This window comes from Eubalaena glacialis, chromosome 6 (genome assembly GCF_028564815.1).
Source record: "Eubalaena glacialis isolate mEubGla1 chromosome 6, mEubGla1.1.hap2.+ XY, whole genome shotgun sequence".
In the NCBI taxonomy this organism is placed as follows: Eukaryota; Metazoa; Chordata; class Mammalia; order Artiodactyla; family Balaenidae; genus Eubalaena; species Eubalaena glacialis.
Window position 1 is genome coordinate 68,364,035 of NC_083721.1, and position 19,767 is coordinate 68,383,801.

The 19,767-nt window shown below is 36.2% G+C and overlaps 1 protein-coding gene across 1 annotated transcript in view; it reads right to left on the reverse strand.

Annotated features, from left to right (window-relative positions):
- Positions 1 to 1,397: 1,397 nt before the first annotated feature.
- POLQ (DNA polymerase theta) overlaps positions 1,398 to 19,767 on the reverse strand; it is a 107,740-nt gene continuing 89,370 nt past the window's right edge. The window contains exons 25-30 of the mRNA XM_061193154.1: positions 18,018 to 18,202; positions 15,224 to 15,335; positions 10,192 to 10,316; positions 4,190 to 4,343; positions 1,965 to 2,080; positions 1,398 to 1,511 (exon numbers count right to left, since the gene is read on the reverse strand). Of these exons, the coding sequence (XP_061049137.1) occupies positions 1,398 to 1,511; positions 1,965 to 2,080; positions 4,190 to 4,343; positions 10,192 to 10,316; positions 15,224 to 15,335; positions 18,018 to 18,202 (806 nt within the window). The remainder of the gene's footprint in view (positions 1,512 to 1,964; positions 2,081 to 4,189; positions 4,344 to 10,191; positions 10,317 to 15,223; positions 15,336 to 18,017; positions 18,203 to 19,767) is intronic.

Below are 19,767 nucleotides of genomic sequence, written 5' to 3' on the forward strand. Positions count from 1 at the left end.
CCACACATGCAGAGCCATGGCTGCAGAAGATGAGGTGGAAGCGATCTATATGTCTGCGCTCATATTTGGAGAACACTCATGTAAATAGGTTGAGGTTTCTCTTGTGCTGGATTCTCAAGGCCACCAGAATACTAACAGCACTGCAACTTTTCTGAGAAACGTTGTACCGGTGAATATGGAAAAAATCCGAGAAATAATGATATAACTTCCCTCTTACCTCTGTCGTCTTCTGCCACTTCCCCCAAGCACCAAAATATCTGAGGATCTTGTGCACTAATATCCAACTACTAATAGTGTATTACACTTTGTTTATAAAGCAACTGTCTTTTAAAATTCTGATGAATAAACATAAAAGAGCTCTTTGATCATTGATTAAGAATATAATAAACACTTCCTATGTGTACATTGTTGAGCAAACTATAGAATAAGTAAATGGATACACAGGCTTCTGATACTTAGACCAAACACAATTTTAAAAACTGAACTGCTGGTATAAAGTTTCTCATAAATTAATTTTATTAAAACAGCAAAAAAAAGTCAGTTATTCACCTCTGACTGGGATTATAAAGTACAATCTTTCAGCATGAGTATTCTCACCATGCCACAGAGAAAGAGGCACTGAGGGACTGGTGAGGGGGTGTTTTCCTTCTCTGGCAGTGCTATATTAAACTGCAGTATAAACATCTGATCTTAAGATCAGAATACCTCTTGAAGAGGTGTAGCTTGTTTTATAATACCTAAGTATTGGAAATATATTCATTGCATGAATTGGGAGAGGGAAAGGAAGAAGAAATGGCAATTCATGAAAATCCATTCCTAGACTACATCCATACCAAGTCTTACCACTTTATAGAATTCTTAATTTACTAGCCAGTGCTATTTAAAAATACCACTTCAGAAGTCTTACACCGATACTGGATGAAAATCACACACAACACCTAACCCTGGTGGTTTATGTGAAACCAAATCCTTATCTGCCTCTGGCTCCTTCAGGGGTCTGTATCACCAGTGTCTGAATCCTGGTTGGGATGAAAATGACCCTGAGACAGCAGTTTCATTTTCTTCATGCTCAACCAGACAGATGAAGATCCAAAGTGCTAAGTATGTAGTTCAAGCATGTGTTCTGAAACTGTTTAGAGCCACAGTAAACTATAAAAGGCAATTTCATAGATACTCTTTGAGAGCGAATTAAACTTGATATTAAACATTAAACTTGATATTTTGCCTCAAAAAGTTTTTTCATACTACAGAAAATAAACTCATATATGTTTTGAAACTCTCACTATAAAATTACTATAAGTTCATCAAAACTTGAGGGTTTCTGTTTTCATGAAGTAGGTGAAAGGGTAATCTCTATTCTTTCCATGTGATTGTACCTACACCAGGCTTCCCTACAATCACACATCAAAGTCCTTCAGCTCTCCCCAGCTGGCACCTATTTTCACTTTCACTTTCAGTTTCACAGAGAGTTTTATGGCACTTTCCATTTCATTCTTGACAATCTGAGCTACCTACAAAGAAAAAAAAAAAAAAGAGGTTAACAAACTCTGCCCAATCAAAGAATGTCTGCCAGCCCACCCACTGAGGCGATAAACCAGACTGGAGCTCTTTACCTCATGGCGCTTAAAACTCTAAATTGGAAAAGAGCCAGGCATCCCACACTAGTCTGCACTGACAAGCAGAAGCTCTGCCAGGTTCACTAGAATGCTCAGAGCTCCGAAATCCTCAGGGCAAGACTCCAAATTCTCCTCTAACTTCTCGCAGACAAAAATATCCCTGCATCAGGGATTTCTTTTAAAATGAGTTTAAAGCTGAGCACTCTTAGCTCTTTCTCTACCCTTAAGGATTCTACTTTTCTATAGCCATCCTGGGGCTAGGGAAGGGTTCCAGAAATCTCATGCATCTTAGCCCGACCTACAGTGTCTTAGCTTTCTATAGAATGGACATGAACCCTACAAAAATACCTGAACAACATCCTCTTCTGCCACTTCATATAAGAGTTCATCATGGAGTTGAAGGATGAAGAAGCCTCCTCTGATGGGACAGAACATCCCTTGCAGTCTTCTCTTTGGTAACAATCCTACCCCATGAAAAAAGGAGCAAAACTGATCAGCATGTCACTGTGCTATGGGAGTATTTTTTTTTTTTTTTAAGAGAGATTTTGGGAAATTATAATTAAGAGATTAAAACACACAAAATTTGGAGCTATCAAGAAAATAACTAATTGCTGGTTGCCACCTAGCCCATCTATCAGGTAAACTCAAATCTCCACCTACCTCCTCCCAGAAATGAGGAGTCCAACAAAGACATCAGTAAATGGAGTTGACTGACACTCCTTGATGTCTTTTTCTGGCCAGAAGTGTCACCATGGTAGAACTGGTGATTCCCCAGTTGGACCACACACTCTAGACAAGTAATTCTAAACCTAGGGTCCAAATGTAGACTTCAGAGGATATACAGATTCCTTGAAGATATATGTAAGGGTCTATGTCTGTACATTTTTCTGTGGAGATGATGTATACCTTTTCAGAAGATTCTCAAAAGAACTCATGAATCCAAAAATGGTTAAAAAAAACCACTGTATTATAGTTAGTCACTATTTCCTAACTAGTGGGCCTAGTGGTACAGATTATGCCCCTCTGATCACTAAAATAAGGTTCAACATTAATACTTTTAGAGTAACTGCCTTCCATTGTTTGCCCGTTTCTCAGAGCAGTCCTTCCTTTTCGCCATTCAAATTTCCTATACTTATTCTTCAGGACAGCACAAATACCGTCTCCCTCAATATCTGGTGCTTCCCTCAGAGAGAGTCCTTTAGCTGTCACTACCTGCAGCCCAAGTTTTCTCAGAGGTGGCTCTCACAGGGTAAGAGAACAAAGGCAGATGAGGCATGGCAAGTTGCTTCCATACCAGGGCTGCAAAGGCTGTGCATCTGTTTGCCAGTTTGGCTAAAATCTGATCTGACCCATTGGGCCCCACTTATCTTGCATCATTGGCTGTCTGGATGCGCTAGTTTTTCTGCTTTCTGATCATTATACATTTGTCCTCTTGATTTCCCTTGGTTACTTGGCTTCTGACCCAGAATGCCATGATCCTCCTGTTCCCTGTGTGGTCTGCTTCCTCAGGCTGAGCTCCCTTTGATCCCACTGACCTACTACTGCCTTTAACTCAACATGACACAATCAAGTCATCCTCAGTGACATACCCACATTGTCTTCCACTCACTCTGAAGAGTGATACCACCTATATCTTCATTTTGACACTGCATCATTCTGCTGTGAAGAGTCAGGTAAATATTTCACAGTCAGGTATCATATCTTCCTTCCCTTAGCAGATTTAAAATTCAAACATAGGTTGACAACTTTTACTTCTAAATCCTCCAAAGCACACAGTACAATGTTATTCCCCAAATAAGTTTGACCATACATCCTCTTTCTACAAATATAAGAGTGTGAATGTGTGCATGTGTTCATGGAAAGTCACGAACAGGAAAATCAACATCTTCTTAAGGTGTGGTCTGAAGACTGAAAAGGATCCCAGAGATTCTTTCAAAGCATCTGCAAAGTCAACTTATTTTCCCAATAACACCCACAGGTTATTTTCCTTTTTCAGTCTCCTTCTTTCATAAGCGTACAGCAAGGTGACCAATTATCTTGGTTTTAGCAATGAAAGTCCCACATCCTGGGAAACCATCAGTCTCCCACAAACTGGGACATTCATCATCCTCTACAGAGGATTTTCCAGAGATTATAGAACAGGTAATATTGCAACAAACTGAATGCAGAAAAATATATGAGATTCCAACTGTCATCTCTTAAGCCAGACATTAAAGAGGTTTTCAGAAAAAATAAAACCACTCATCACGAATTTTTTTGTTGTTCTGAAAAAAATGTAGTTATTTTCATGAAAATATGTTACTTATGTCAACACATGGTGGGTTTATTATTATTATCTGTAAATGTTAATAAATGTTTTTAAATTCCCAGTTTTAATTTCTAATATGGTAAATATTAGTAGATATAACACACATAAACAAAAGCTCTTTGGGATCCTTTCTAAGAGTGTAAAGACATCATGAGACCAAAATGTTTGAGAACTGCTGAGAAATAAATATAAATCATTTCCCCTTTTCTTTTCTGATGTAATTAATCTCACCATGTTATAGCAAGGGCCTCATTTATGAACAAACCTGTTCTGTCATTTTGGAGCATACTCTCCCGATGACCATGGGATTTGAAGGTTGAGTAGAAGGTTTCTAATTGCTTCTGAATATTAACTGTGGCTATTTTGACAATATCAGCCGCTGAACCTTGGACTCTTGTGTTGATAGCCTGACGCTCAGCCTATGAAAAACAGCAATAACAGATGCTCCAGCATCAGACACGCCAGCATGGTTTCATACCTGCCCTTAGCGTCCACAGATTAGTGCTCACATGTGCAACCAGACTGGAAATCTGGAACCGAGATGTGACCCAGGGAATCCACTATAAGCTGTATCTTAAGAATAACAACCAGAATGATCCAGGGCTCTAGATTCTGGGCTATCATTCACATGACGATAGACTAAACAGAAGAAGGTCAGATTGCTTCAGTTTAGAAATCTTCGACAGTTAGTTAGGAACCAAAAACTACATTACACTTAAAATGTATCTAGAAGCTCCAAATTCTTTTTAAAAAGATATTATCAGTGTTCTAAACTTCACTTTAAAGGATCTATTCCTCAAAATACAATTCCTCTTAATCCTAAATAGATATAATTAGAATACCATTCTTTGTGATGTGGGTTGGAATGTTTCAAGCACATCCCCCATACCAGTGGCCTCTCAGTCCTGTGTAGAGTTTGGCCACAGCAAGTCTGCAGCCTTCTGGTATGAATCAGAGCTTTTTATGGGCCTAATCGTTAGCTGCTGGTGAAAATGCAGATCCTAGATCCCCAGGTATTAGATTAGAACTTCCCTGAAACTACTGCTGCCATGAGCTTCTTGGCAGGCAACCACAGCTGCTAAAAGTGAACATCCTGGGGCAGTAGGAATAGGGGTCTAGGTTAATATCCAAGGTGTAATCTATCCATGAATATGACTCCTGTTGTTCCAAAAGGGCTCAGAAAATGGGAAGGGTCTACTCACTGGAGGGATCTATGTAACCTGAGAGGTATTCTCTAGTTCCCTGTCACCTGGGCCATATCCAACTCCTAGTATATTAAATACTGGTTAAAGAGATAGACTTTTTACCTATTGTTTTGTCAAATGCTGATGAATCCATTCTAAACTCACTCAGTTGTCACTGTTTAAAGAGTGACTGAATTTCAAAGTTCTGACTGCTCCCCTTCTTGAAACTATATGCCTCTGTGCAGTGGATTATGTTATTGTTGCTATTACTTGCTGCCTTTCTCTGTGAAGTCCCATGGCCCCCACCCATTGCCATGTGATTCAAAGTGGTTTTCACTCTAAAAAAATGGCCTTGACTTGTTTTGGCCAATAAAATGTGAGTAAAACTGACATACAGCACATGCAAGGAGTTTTAAAAGCTATCTAACACTGTCACAAAAAAGGGCTTATCCCAGGTGGGTACTTTTCTTTATTCTGAATTTTAGAATGAAGAAAATACAGAGCAGAGGCAGAGTCAACCCAGAGCCAAACTATAACATGAATTAAAAATAAATAGTCTTATTATAAGTCACTGAAATATGGGAGTTGCTTTTACTGTGACACAAGCAAATATAACTAAAATATATAATTCATTCTCATGATACTGTACTTCCCTGATTCTATTCCAACATAAGAAAACTTGGCAGTCTCAGCTTTGTGTCCCACAATCTCAGTCCCTTCCCATCACTAGAGTGTTTTCATATGCATAAAAATATATAGGTTTCTGGTAATAGGAGATTATGCCATTAGGACTAACCCTTCCACTGATAACCAGAAAAGGTGGTCAGAAAATGCCTCTTTGAATGAATCAGACAGGAAAAGGGAAGTGAAGAATTATAGAACCTAGAGAACTGGGAGAGAAAGGAAACCAAGGAGGTGATCCTGGCATTGGAGGCCATCCTTTCTCCCAGGGAAATCAACAGATTCCAGAAGAGGCAGCTGAGAGGCTAAGAAGCTGAGCAGAACTTGATGGTCTTGAAATATTTGGGTTCACAGCCCAACAAGTAGGAGGCCTGGTAAGGAGGTGAGATAATACAACTATTTTTATAGAAAACTAAGAAAAACAAAAGGCAATAGGAACAGACTACAGGGATTCAAGTATGAGCCATATTTGACTACAGACTATTATCAAACCTATTAGACTATAAAATGATCATGTTATCAAGAAAATAAAAGACAAAATTGAATATTTCGGCAGAGAACAAAATACCATAAGAACCAAATAGAAACTCTATAACCAAAAAAATTAAAACAACAGAACTTAAAGCATTTAAACAGTGCTTTCCCTATAGTTTGGTGTATGTGTGCAGTGGGGAGATAGTATTGACTTGGAGAGAAGATAAAAAGGCCTTGTGGGGTGCTGGAAAAGTTCTATATCATTTAGAACCTAAAAGCTCAATAGTTGCTCAACAGAAAATTGAAGAGCAAATCAGCCAACTGAAAGATAAGTTAGAAGAAAATATCCAGAATTAAGCATGATGAAATATAAACATGGAACAGAGGATACGAAAAGTGAGGAATTAAAGAGAAAAGTTTTAAAAGTTTATAATAGAAGTTCCAGAAAGAGAGGAGAGATTTCGATGAAGCAATGACTGAAGAAGAAATGACTAAGAATTTTCCAAAATCAACAAAAGATCTCAAGGTGCAGATTCAAGAAGTCCTAACACCCTCAAAAACAGATCAGTTAAACACACACACACACACACACACACACACACACACAGGCACATGAAGTTAAAAAAAAACCCAAAAACTTAAGCACATCACAGAAAATCTGCTGGAAACCACAAGGAAAGAAAAATACTGTATTAAAAGCAACCTAGAGAAAAAAGGCAGATTGCATTTAAAGAAGAAACAGACCAGGGACGGGCAAACTACAGCCTACAGGCCAAGTCTGGCCCATCTCTTGTTTCTGTAAATACAGCTCTACTGGAACACAGCCACACTCACTCATTTATGTAGGGTCTATGGCTGCATCTGCACTAGAACAGCAGGCCTGAGTAGTTGTGATGGAGACTCTGCGGCCTACAAGCACATATTTAAGGGAGCTTACTTTTTCTGACACAGACACTATTAAAAACCTAAAAGAAAGTTCTACTTATTGGTAAAATGTTTAAAATTTCCCTCTGAGACCTGAAAAGTGGCAAAGATACTCACTATCACTAACTCTATTCAACACTGTCCTAGCTAGTAAGTCAAGCAAAAGTAAAAAAAAAAAAAGAATAAGACTTGGAAAGACAGTTATAAAACTACTTTTTTTTTCCAGATAATAATTGTGTAGATAGAATACCTAAAAGTATCTGCAGATAAAATTTTGGAATTAGTAAGTAATATTTGCAAGGTTTCTAGACAAAAGAACAACAATAAAGGCAATTATCTTTCTATACCAGCAGTAAAGGGTTAGAAAACATAAAAAGGGAAGGAAAAGCATTAAAAATTTAAAAAGATGCCATTCCCAACAGCATGAAACTTTTCCAATATCTAGCTATAAATTTAATAAAAACCTTGTAAGATCTCTTCCCCAAAACTATACATCATTAGTGAGAGAATTTTAAAAGACCTGAAGACCTAAATAAATGGACATATATAACATGTTTATCGACTGGAAAACTCAAATTTATAAATACGTCATTAATCCCATCTTGATCTATGAACTCAAGGCAACTGCAATTAAAAAATCCCAACAGGATTTTGTGTTTGTATGGAAATTCACAAGCTGCTTCTACAATTTATATGGAAATGCAGAGAACCAAGAATAGGTAAATATTCTTGGGGGAGAGAAAAAAAGCAAGTTGGGAAAACTTACTTTACCATATATCAAAACATAGTATTCAAGAAAAAGCAAATTAAAACTGCAAGACACTACTTTACACCCACCAGAAAAGCCAAAATTATGTTAACTTAACAGCAAATGTTGGCAAGGATGCAGAGCAATGAGAACTCAAGCTTATATGGGAGGACAAATTGCTACAACCACCATAAAACACAACGTGGCTTTATCTACTGAATTTGAAGATGAGAGCAATTCTAGGTCTACCGCTTTACCAAACATTAACGGAAACATATGTGCACCAGGAACCTTGAACAAGAATAATCAAATCATCAAGATCCATAATAGAAACCCATCCAAATAGAAAGTTCTCCAAACTAGAAACCCATCAACAGAAAAATGGATAAATTGTGGTATATTCATATAACAGAGCTATATACCTACCCCAACATGAAACAACATAAATGACTTGCCTAATGTAATTTTGAGTGACAGAAGCTAAACACAGAATACATATATTTGATATATAGAGAGGTCAAAACAAAACCAGAGGGTTAGAGGTTATAGTGGTTATTTCTGGGAAGGCAGTGGATGGTGATTAGGAGAGGCATGAGGGGAGCTTCTGGGGTGCTGACAATATTCTATTTTTTGGTTTGTATGGTAGTTACATAGGTATAGCTCTATGATAATTTACTGAAATTTACATTTGTTTCTTGTGCTTTCTCTATGTATATTTTTCAGTACAGTAAAAGTTGAAATAAAATGTAAAACCAAACTAAACGAAAACCAAACAATAAATCTGGCTATATTTATTCCATTTCTGATTCAGAAGGGCACAATTTTTATTTTCCTCAGCAACAACATAATGAATCAGTTAGAACTCTGACTCCTAAGGATTTGGTATAAAAAGTCTTACTCTCACATTTTTAACTTCAAAAATATTAGTTTTTTAAAAATTATATGGTTCATTAACATTAATCATTCTAGCCTCCATTTTTCATTGTGTAAATACCAAAAAACATAATCAATCCCTATTAGATCAAGCCCAAATTTCTCAGCCTGCCATTAAAAGCCTTCCAATAGCTGATTCCATCTGACCGGTAGAAAATTATCTATTCCTAAGTGACAACTCAAACTTTCCACTCCTATCAGATTGGCTTCTAGCCAATCCTTACTCAAACTCTTAGTCACTTGTGATTATCTTTTTCTCATGCCCATCAATTAAATTTTAAATAGTCTTCAAGAATCTGTTTAAGTCCTACCTCCTCTAGAAGCCTAAATAACTGAGTATACATGCTACTTTTATATTTTTTTAGTTTGCTTTATCTCTTCCAATACATTTTAAGACTTACTTTTCCTAGTGCATCAACTACAGTGCCTACTTCACTTGGAGATATGGTAAAAGGCTGATAAATATCTGATGTCTGTATGTGGATATATGGGAGGCGAGAGAGTGAAGAAGTAACAAAACCCCAACTATTCCTCCATGGTCCCTAAGAGCATTATTGCTCTGAGAGATTCTAGCTCAAGACAGTAGTTTAGCAATTTGGGGGCTGGATATTTTCATTACATACAATGTGTAGTGGGCACTGACACACCAAAGTATGGGGTAAGGGCAAAATACAACCAGTTAAAATAGGAAGGTTTGGACTATAACAGAAACTTAAATGCTCAGATACACAAAATATTTTTATGGATCCCAATGAAAGAGATTTCAATCATAATTTGAGTAAATACCATCAATACATCTTTTGAATGATATTAAAAATAGCCTTCTTTAATATTTTGGGTATCCTAATAAGCTCTGATGAGCCAGTGCTTTTAAAATAAATAAACAAAAGGAATGAACCAAAAAATACCACAATTCAATGACTGGCTAATCTCTGAAGACAGTGGCAATCTGGTGTAATATGACAAATTAGTATATGATATCTGAAACAAAGAACAATTAGCAAATGTAAGAATTAAGTTTATATATAACTTATTACCAAAGCTAATAAATAACTGGCTTACTAAAACAGAACATTTTTAACTGAAATATTATTAAGTGAACCCATGTTTACATTAGTCTCCTAAAGAGACTGTGTTCAGCAAATACTGGCATGTACCATCACTTCAGAAGTCCTTAATAAAACAGAAGATCCAATTAATATGCTAGTGATCTCTAAAAGGGACATTAGCAGGGTTCAGTCTTTGTTGAAAAAGTACATGTCATTAAAGTTAAAAATTTAAGTTAAAATATTAAGTTAAAAATCCAGAGAAATTTCAACATACGTGAGCTTTGTGATAAGGGTTGTTGTCTTTGATTCCTGGTAAATATCTATGCCTTCCCAAAATGGTCTGAACAAATCCATCTCTTTTACAATTCTTCACTGTCTCTCTCATGAAATGATTAATCCCTACAAAGAAAATGAAGAAATAATTGCAACCAATGTCCATCCTTAATCTCACTCACTAGTTTCAATATAGTGAAATATACCAAAACTTCACCATGATTAACATTAATATCACATCATCAAAATTTTGCATATAAACTTTCATTCACTTTTTCTTCCAGTTTTATTGAGAAATAACTGACACACATCACTGTACAGCATGACAGTTTGCTTTACATATATTGCGAAACAGTGCTCGCTTAGGCAGCACATATACATATATTGTGAAATGATTACCACAATAGATTTAATTAACACTCATCACCTCATATAGCCATGAAAGTTAGAAACAAAAGGGACTTTAGAAATGACATAATCTCTGTTTTTCAACCACCACCACCAACAACAAAAAATACAAAACTAAACTCCAGAACAACAGAGCAGGTACTAAAACCTAGATGGTTTTATTACAGGATCTTAAGACTATTCCATGCTACTTTTCACAGGGTTCTGTTCTTTGATCACACTAACCCTCTTTTACTCTTTGAGCTTATCTTTTCCAGGCTTAATACATTCCAACAGCTCCTTGTTACCATCTATGCTATGATTCAAATAGGACCTAACTGAAACTAATGCATGAAGTTGTAATATTTTATTAGAAACTTACACAACTCACTTCTTAAAATTCAAAAAGACTACATATAGTATATTACTCAAACACATTCATATTCCCTATACCAGCATTCATCCCTTGCTATATAGGTCCGTTATTAGGTCTTATGACTCTCCAGGATGAACTCTTTGCTTCAGATGGGCCAGTCTCTTCATTGCTCATTCCTGTCTCTGAGCTAGAGAGGTTCTTCTCTCCTGGAACATTCTTTTTCTATACTCTTTAAAACACATTCAAGTACAGAGACTGCTAATCTATCTTTATTCTTTTGTGCAATTTCTGCTTTCTCACAGCTCTGCTCATCCTAAGTAATAAACACTAATGCCTCCCAATTAAAACCCCTCATTTGAGGATTTCTATTGTGTGGCTGGCACAGATTGTGGGTGAAAGGAAGGGGAGAAACCCTGCCAAGTGCAGCTGTTGGTGATATCTGACTACTAGCATAGGAATTTCAGAAAGCAATCAGGCTCTCATCTTCTTCTCTTCAAGAATTACTGTGATACTGCTGAGTAAAGAGCAAAGAAAAGGATGAGATTTAAGAGACTACACCTCTATGAATTCTCTTACCTGACTCCTGTAGGAAGCCTTCAAATATTCAGAGATTGCAAGAACTACTTTAAAAAAACAATCAATGCTGAGGTATAATTTACGTACAATAAACAATGCTGAGATATAATTTACATACAATAAAAGGCACCCACCTCCGGTGAACAGTTTGATGCATTTTAACAAACGTATACACCCCTCTAACAACCACTACAAGATACAAAACATTTTAATCACCTTCACAGTCAGCTCCCCATTATCAGCCTCAAACACTAATGGATCTACTTTATTACACTGTATCTTTTTCATGTTCTTGAATTTCATAAATTACACTGTATGTTCTCACTTGTGTCTGCCATCTCTTGCTAAGTAGCATTCCATTGAAGAGATATACCAAAATCTGTTTATCCATAATCCTGTTGACAGATATTTGTTCCTGTTAAAAAGGAGACAGCAGGGCCAAAATGGAGTCACTTGTGCTAAACCCTATGTCAGCAAACTAAGACTTAATACCTAACCAAATTGCAGCCTCAACACCCCCAGGAATGTAACCTTTAACCAGTCAACCTGGTATTACATGGTCAGCACTAGTGAGGTTATCTGCCCAATAGGCCCTTCCATTCCCCTTAGGAGAGTGACCTTGCCTGAAACAATGCATTCTTTGCTAATATTTCCTTATCCACCTACCCCCTTCTGCTTTTAAAAAACTTTCCTCTTCTACAGTTCAGTGGAGCTCCTTTCTAGTGCTAGATGGGATGTTGCCCGACTCATGAATCATTGAATAAAGCCAATTTGATCTTTAATAAATTTACTCAGTTGATAAAGAAATGGAGTAATAGATACAGAGAACAAACAGATGGTTGCCAGAGGGGAGGGAGTTGGGGGGAGGAGAAAAATAGGTGAGGGAGACTAAGAGGCACAAACTTTCAGTTACAAAACACATGAGTCACAAGAATGAAATATACAGTGTGGGGAATATAGTCAATAACTATGTAATATCTTTGTATGGTGACAGATAACAACTAGACTTACCATGGTGACCATTTTGAAATGTATAGAAATATCAAATCACTGTGCTGTATACCAGGAATTAACATAGTTTGTAGTTCAAATATACTTCAAAAACAAACTCATAGAAAAAGAGATTAGATTTGTGGCTACCAGAGGTGGGGAGTGGGAGGAGAGGGAATGGGTGATGGTGGTCAAAAGGTACAAACTTCCAGTTATAAGATAAATAAGTACTAGGAATGAAATGTACAACACGATAAAGCTAATTAACACTGTTGAATGTTATATATGAAAACTGTTAAGAGAGCAAATCCTAAGAGTTCTCATCACAAGGAAACAATCTTTTTTTCTATTTCTTTAATGTTGTATCAATATGAGATGACGGATGCTCACTAAATCTATGTGGTAATCATTTCATGATGTATGTAAGTCAAATGATTATGCTGTACACCTTAAATTTATAAAGTGCTGTGTGTCAATTATAACTCAATAAAACTGGGGAAAATTTTTTTTTAATTTACTCACTAGGAGTTTTGTTGTTTAACATTTCCAGTCTTTGGCTGTTATGAATAAAACTGCTTTAACATTCACATACAAGTCTTTCTTTGGAAATATGTTTTCATTTTTCTTGGGCAACCATCCAATAGTAGAATTGCAGAATCATACAGTTGAGTGTATGTTTTACTTTATATGAAAGAGCCATATTGTCTTCCGAAGTGGTCGTACCATTTTACAACCAATCAGCAATGTAAAAGAGACACAGTGTTTTTAAATTTTAGCATTCTAGTGTTTCTATAATGGTATCTCTTTGTGGTTTTAACTTGCTTTTCCCTGAGAACAAATGATGATAACACTTGATATAGTTATTCACATATTTTCTTTTGTGAAGTGTCTGTTCAAATTTTTGAACTTTATTTTATTGCATGATTTACTTTCTAAGTATTGAGTTGTAAGAGTTCTTTATATATTCTGGATGCAAGTCCTTTGTTAGATAACAGGAACTATAAATATTTCCTCTCAGTCTGTGGCTTGACTTTATATTTTCTTAATGGTGTCTTTTATCAAAATTTATTTTTTATGATTAATTCAGTGTTATTATCACCTAAGAAATTGTTGCCTACCTCAATGTCATAAAGCTCCTCTCCCTTTTCTTCTGCAAGATTGATAGTTCTAGTTTTTACTTTTAGGTCCGTGCTTCATATCAAGTTAATTTTTGAATACAGTATGAGATAAAAGTAGAAGTTCATTTTTTTACCATACTGGTATCCAGTTGTTCTAGCACCAGTTGTTGACATGACCATCTTTCCTCCATTGAATTACCATGGCAACTTTTTTGAAAATCAATTCACCATATACGTATAGGTCTATTTCCTGATGCTCTATTGTGTTTCATTGTCCCCTGCGTCTACCCTTATACCTATCTTGATTATTGTAGTTTTATAATAAATTTTGAAACCAAGGAGTGTAAGTAATCAACATTGTATTTTTCCCCAAAAAATTATTCTAGTTATTCCAGGCCCTTTGAATTTCCATATAAATTTAGAATCAGCTTGTCAAATTTGACACAAAAGTCTAATGATATTTTGATTGGAAATGCACTGAATCTATAGAACAATTTACAGAGAACCGTGATCATAACAATACTGTGCCTTCTAATAAATTAACATGGTAAACCTCACATTTACTTAAGTGTTCTTCAATTTCTCTCAGGATTGCTTTGGAGTTTTCAATAAAGTCTTGCACATACTCTGTTAAATTTATCCCAAGTATTTCATGTTTTTTGATGTTATTGTAAATGGTTTTATTTTTACTTCATTCACTAATTGTTTATTGCTAGTATATAAAAATACAACTGATTCAGGGACTTCCCTGGTGGTCCAGTGGTTAAGACACCACACTTCCATTGCAGGGGGCATGGGTTTCATCCCTGGTCGGGAACTATGATCCCGCATGCCATGCTGGCATGGCCAAAAAAAGGAAAAAAAAAAAAAAAACAACAACTGATTTTTACAAACTGACCTTGTATGGTGGGAACCTGTACCAAATTTAGTTATTTGTTCTAGTAGTTGTTTTTGTTGAATTCACATGATTTTCTATGTACAAGACCATGTCATGTGTGAATAAAAGTTTTTCTTTTTGGGGACTGGGGACAGGGTTGATTACAAAGGGGCATAAAGGAACTCTTTGAGATGATGAGGTGATGGTTCCATACCTCAGCTGTAATGTAGACAGTATGATTGCGTGCATTTGTCAAAATTCATAGAACTATACAACTAAAAAAGGTGAATTTTATTGTGTGCAAATTACCTCAATAAACTGCCAAAAGAAGAGAGAATTTAAAATGGTGATATTCGAACTGCTCTATAAAAGCAATTTTTCTCTCACAGTTTCTGGTACATTTACTCAATGGTTTACTGTTTCAAGATAAAGCTATGTAAACCTAAAGCACAGGACAATTCCTAGATTTTATAAGATTTTCACAACGACACAGTAGCATATACATCAACTTCATTTTGCTATTCCATTTCTGTCCCTTTTATGAAAAAAGCACATCTCTAAGTAAGGTTGACGTTATTTAATCAACAATGCTTGATGAAAACTTCTGTTAATAGAAAATTCTGTAACACAAATTTTTAAAAATATAATATGGAAAGAGAGTTGAGAAGAATAGTATCTAGAAGATAATTAACATTCAATGCTTCCTTACCGGTATATCTGGATTTGAAGGAGTCAATGTAAAAAGCAGCATCATTTTCTTTAATACCCATCTGCTCTCCCAAAGATTTAGCTCCCATTCCATAAATGATTCCATAGCAAATCTGAAAGGGACTCATCACACTCAGTAAGTAAATTATAGGTCATAACTACATAAAATGCAAACATAAAAAGTTCATTAGGATTGAGATTTGGTAAACTTTTCATAGTGAGTCAAAGAAATGATTAGATTTGCTTTGGTGGGTTAGATCCATAGAAGCTGATATCCAGTGAGTGCCTTTACTGCCTTTTAGCAATACTTTTTGAGGTGTGGGGAGAAAGAGAAGAAGGGGCAGAATATGAATGAATATGAGTGTGTGTGTGTTAAGAAAATAACCCTAGTGGTTTAAAAGGAAATATTTCTGACTGTCATTTATCCAGAAGTCTTCAGAGAAGCTTTCTACTCCTAATACTTCATTAACTGCTGCTTAAAGAAGTGCCTAGGAGTCAGGAAAGAGAACCATTACAAACATTCCTCTCCTCACCTTTGAATAGCACTAAAAAAGCAGGAAGAGTAGACTACATGGCTTCATAATAGGGAGGACGTCATTGGAAATAAATATCCTCTTCATCTCACAGCCACCTGAAATCCCACAATTGCAGAATTCATTTGGGTTAAACACAAACTTTTGAGAAAATTTTGGGAGTAGTGGAGGAAAATGGTCTAAATAGGTCAATAAAGAAACTGATTTAGTAATAAGTATTGCCTGGGTTCAAATCCTAGTTCCACCATTTACAAGAGGTATTATCTTGCACAATCTACCTTGTATCTCAGTTTCTTCAACTATAAAATGAGGACAGTAATACCTACATCATGAGTTTGTTAGGATTAGATGAGTTATTTTATATACGTGTGTATGTGCACACGCGTGTGTGTGTGTGTGTGTCTGTGTGGTGTAGGATACCACCTGACATAAAGCAAGATCTATATAAATATTGTTAAATAAAATTTAAAAAGATAACTTGCAAAAAATGATTATCAAAATCCAAAATACTTTCCAAAATAATTTTTTTTTTTTAATTACATTGAGAGGGATTTTTTTCACTCCTGTTTTCTTTTCCTTTTTGGTCTTTTTACACTTTTTTTTCTTAATTCAGATATTACTTAGTGCTAGCTGATATCTCAGCAAGACTGAGATCTAGATTAGATGGCTCAGTGCATGGCAATTCAAGAAAAAAAAACTGGTATAGCATAAACACTATTAAATCATGCAAGAACTTATTAAATAGAGGCAGCTATCATCAGTGTATAAACGTTTAGATTATGGAGTCAGAATGTCTAAGTTCTGTCATTCTGAACTTATCCTGGCTCCACCACTTACAGCTATATGACTTTAAGCAAACTACTAACTTTCTGTGCCTTGGTTTCCTCCTATGTAAAATGGGAATAATAATAATAAAACCTATTTCGTGTATTTACTACGAGGATTAAATATTGGAATATTACCTATTTAACTTAGGGTTTGATTCTTGCTAAATGCAGGATTTAATCTGAGAGGATTAAATAGAGAGGACAAAGCTGGCTTTCTAAATAGTGGAAGAAACAAGTGTTGGTGCTAAACAGGCAGTGGTGAGAGGAAGTGTTTCATGCCTAATGAGCCAGTCAAGAATCACAGCTGTGAGTAACAAGAAGTGTAGATGTAAAACTAGTAAAGCAGGATCTTAGAGGTGGTGTGCCTTTACCTCAGCCAACAATCCTGCTCTCTTGAAAAGGGCATCAGATTTCCCACAGGTCATGTGATAAGCAAGTATCAGTGTTAATTTAGGCCAGGGAACAGTGTGAATGTGGCCTTTGATTTTCCCTGTGCCCAACAGTCATCCAGAAGTAGGAACTAATATGGGCCCATGTGAAAAGTCCAAGGGCAGTATGAAGTTTCAGAGGCAGAGTAGCTAACCAATGGCCTCAAAAAACTAAAAAGCTGTGTTTCCCTGGTGGCGCAGTGGTTAAGAATCTGCCTGCCAATACAGGGGACACGGGTTCAATCACCAGTCCGTGAAGATCCCACATGCCGCGGAGCAGCTAAGCCCGTGCGCCACAACTACCGAGCCTGCGCTCTAGAGCCCGTGAGCCACAACTACAGAGCCCGTGTGCCGCAACTACTGAAGCCCACGAGCCTAGAGCCCGTGCTCCGCAACAAGAGAAGCCACTGCAATGAGAAGCCCGCGCACCGCAACGAAGAGTAGCCCCTGCTCACCGCAACTAGAGAAAGCCCGTGAGCAGCAACGAAGCCCCAACACAGCCAAAAATAAATAAATAAAATAAATTTATTTAAAAAAATAATAATAAATAAATCTTAAAATAACTAAAAAGCTAATAGTTATTGACTATAATCCGCAGCTCAGCAATATTTATTTTTCAACAAACATTCAGGGAGCACCCGTCTATGAAAGGCACCGTGGCTCAATGTGTGTGAATATAAAAAGATAAATATATGTGTGCTTACAGGCTAGAGATTTTAAAAATACACACACACACACAATATCTACCACCACCACCACAATATCTACCACTAATGCACATAGATTTCCCAGAACTAAGTAGGCTCGGACTAAGTCTACCTGATTCTTTCTATTGACTCTACAAAGGAAAATATGAATACCATGAGACAGGCTCAGATGAATGTTGTGAAAAATCCAAAGAGGGAGAAATCACTCCTCAACCACAAATGACTGAGATAGTTAAAAAAATTTTTTTTGAATCGTAAAAATTCTCCTCATTTATGTTAAACATGTTCAGTAAAGACCACCTGTTTTGCTTGTTGCCTCAGATCATCCCCAACAGACTCTGGCTCAATCATCTTCCATTCAGCTGCAATATTCCTGAAAACATCAGCTCCAGTGTTTAGTACTTGAATGAGACGATGATCATGGGATAAATGAGCCAAGATCCTCAGCTCAAGTTGAGAGTAATCAGCAGCTAATATTAAACCACCTGAAATAGAAATGATTTTAGAAAAGTCGGTACAAAGACAAAACCAAGTTTTATAACACTAAGCAGGATGACAGAAATTTAGTTCCAACATACAACCGTGAGATCATGTAAAAAAGCTCAAATCAGAAAAAGCTAAAACCTTGCTCTTAATATGATGCAATTCAGCTCTGTAACATGTAAAAATTTTTTGCTTAGCTTTTAAGGATATGTAATGTATGTAAATCCACCCTTGACCTCTGCCCGTTACCACTGTGGTAGTGCTTTCCTCAGTGTTCCTATAGCACTGACACATAATCTAAAATGGTTCTTTCATGCCTCTCCCATGTAACACTGAGCCATTAGGGATGGGAGACAATCCTCCTTTGCATTCTACAGAAATACCCAGTTCCTGGTACCTAATAGGTCCTTAACAAATGGTTGTTGAAGGAATGAATGAATGAGTGAATAAAGAAACTGGTTTCTAATGTGTGTTGACATTTTAAGGGGGCTGGAGAGAAATGTGTGCTCTGCTTTGAAAATAAACTTGTTCAACAAAAAACGGTCAAGTGGCCTGTATGTGAAAAAGAGTATTCAAATAATTAAGAGGATTCAAATAATTTATCTATGGACTAGAAATGACTGGATATGCATGGCAAAAACAAAATAAAACAAGCAAAAACATGGTTAAAGAAAAAGTAGAAAAATATTTGCAACTGATATCACAAAGGACTCATTGTTATATTGTATAAAAGAGGTGCTATAAATCAAGAACAAAATATAAACAAGCAATTCACAGAACTAATAAAAACAAAAGAACCTTAAACCTATTAAAGAATGCTTAACTTCATTCACAATAAAAGAAATGCAAATTAACTCTATAACAAGAAACAATTCTTTTCTACTTGTAAAAATCCAGAGGCTGGATGGCACATTCTGTGGCAAGGTTGTGGAGAAAGAAACACTCATACATTGTTACTTGGAAGTAAATGGTAACTGTGTCCCATTAGATGGCAATTTGACAATATCTATCAAAATTAAACAGGTTTTTTTACTCTGTGACTCAGTAAACAAGCCCACAGGCTGCTGCAAAGATTATCTGCACACAGATTAAACTGGTTTACATTCAAATTTCTTTACTGATAATCACAAGTCTTCAGCATAAAAATATTAAACAAAGCAAACAACAGTGTATATGGAATGCTTATGCTTGTGTAAGAACAGAGGAAGAAAATAGTACATATTCATATTTGCTTGTATCTGCATAAAGAAATACTGGAAGGATATATAAGAAGCTCAAATATGTGATTAACTATAAGAGTTGTACATAACAGGGTAGCTAGGACAGGGAAGGAAGCAAAGTTTCTCAATATATACCTTTTATATATTTTGATTTCTGAACTATGTGAATGAATAACCAATTCAAAAATATATAAATACTGATTTGAAACAAATGACCACAACTTTTATGGCCTTTCTGCCCTAAACAAAATAAAACTGGACAAACCATATGAAATAACAGTTTTCAGATGTTGGACAATAGGCAATGCAGGACTACAATCCCTGAGAAAGGGGAAGGAGAGGGGAGA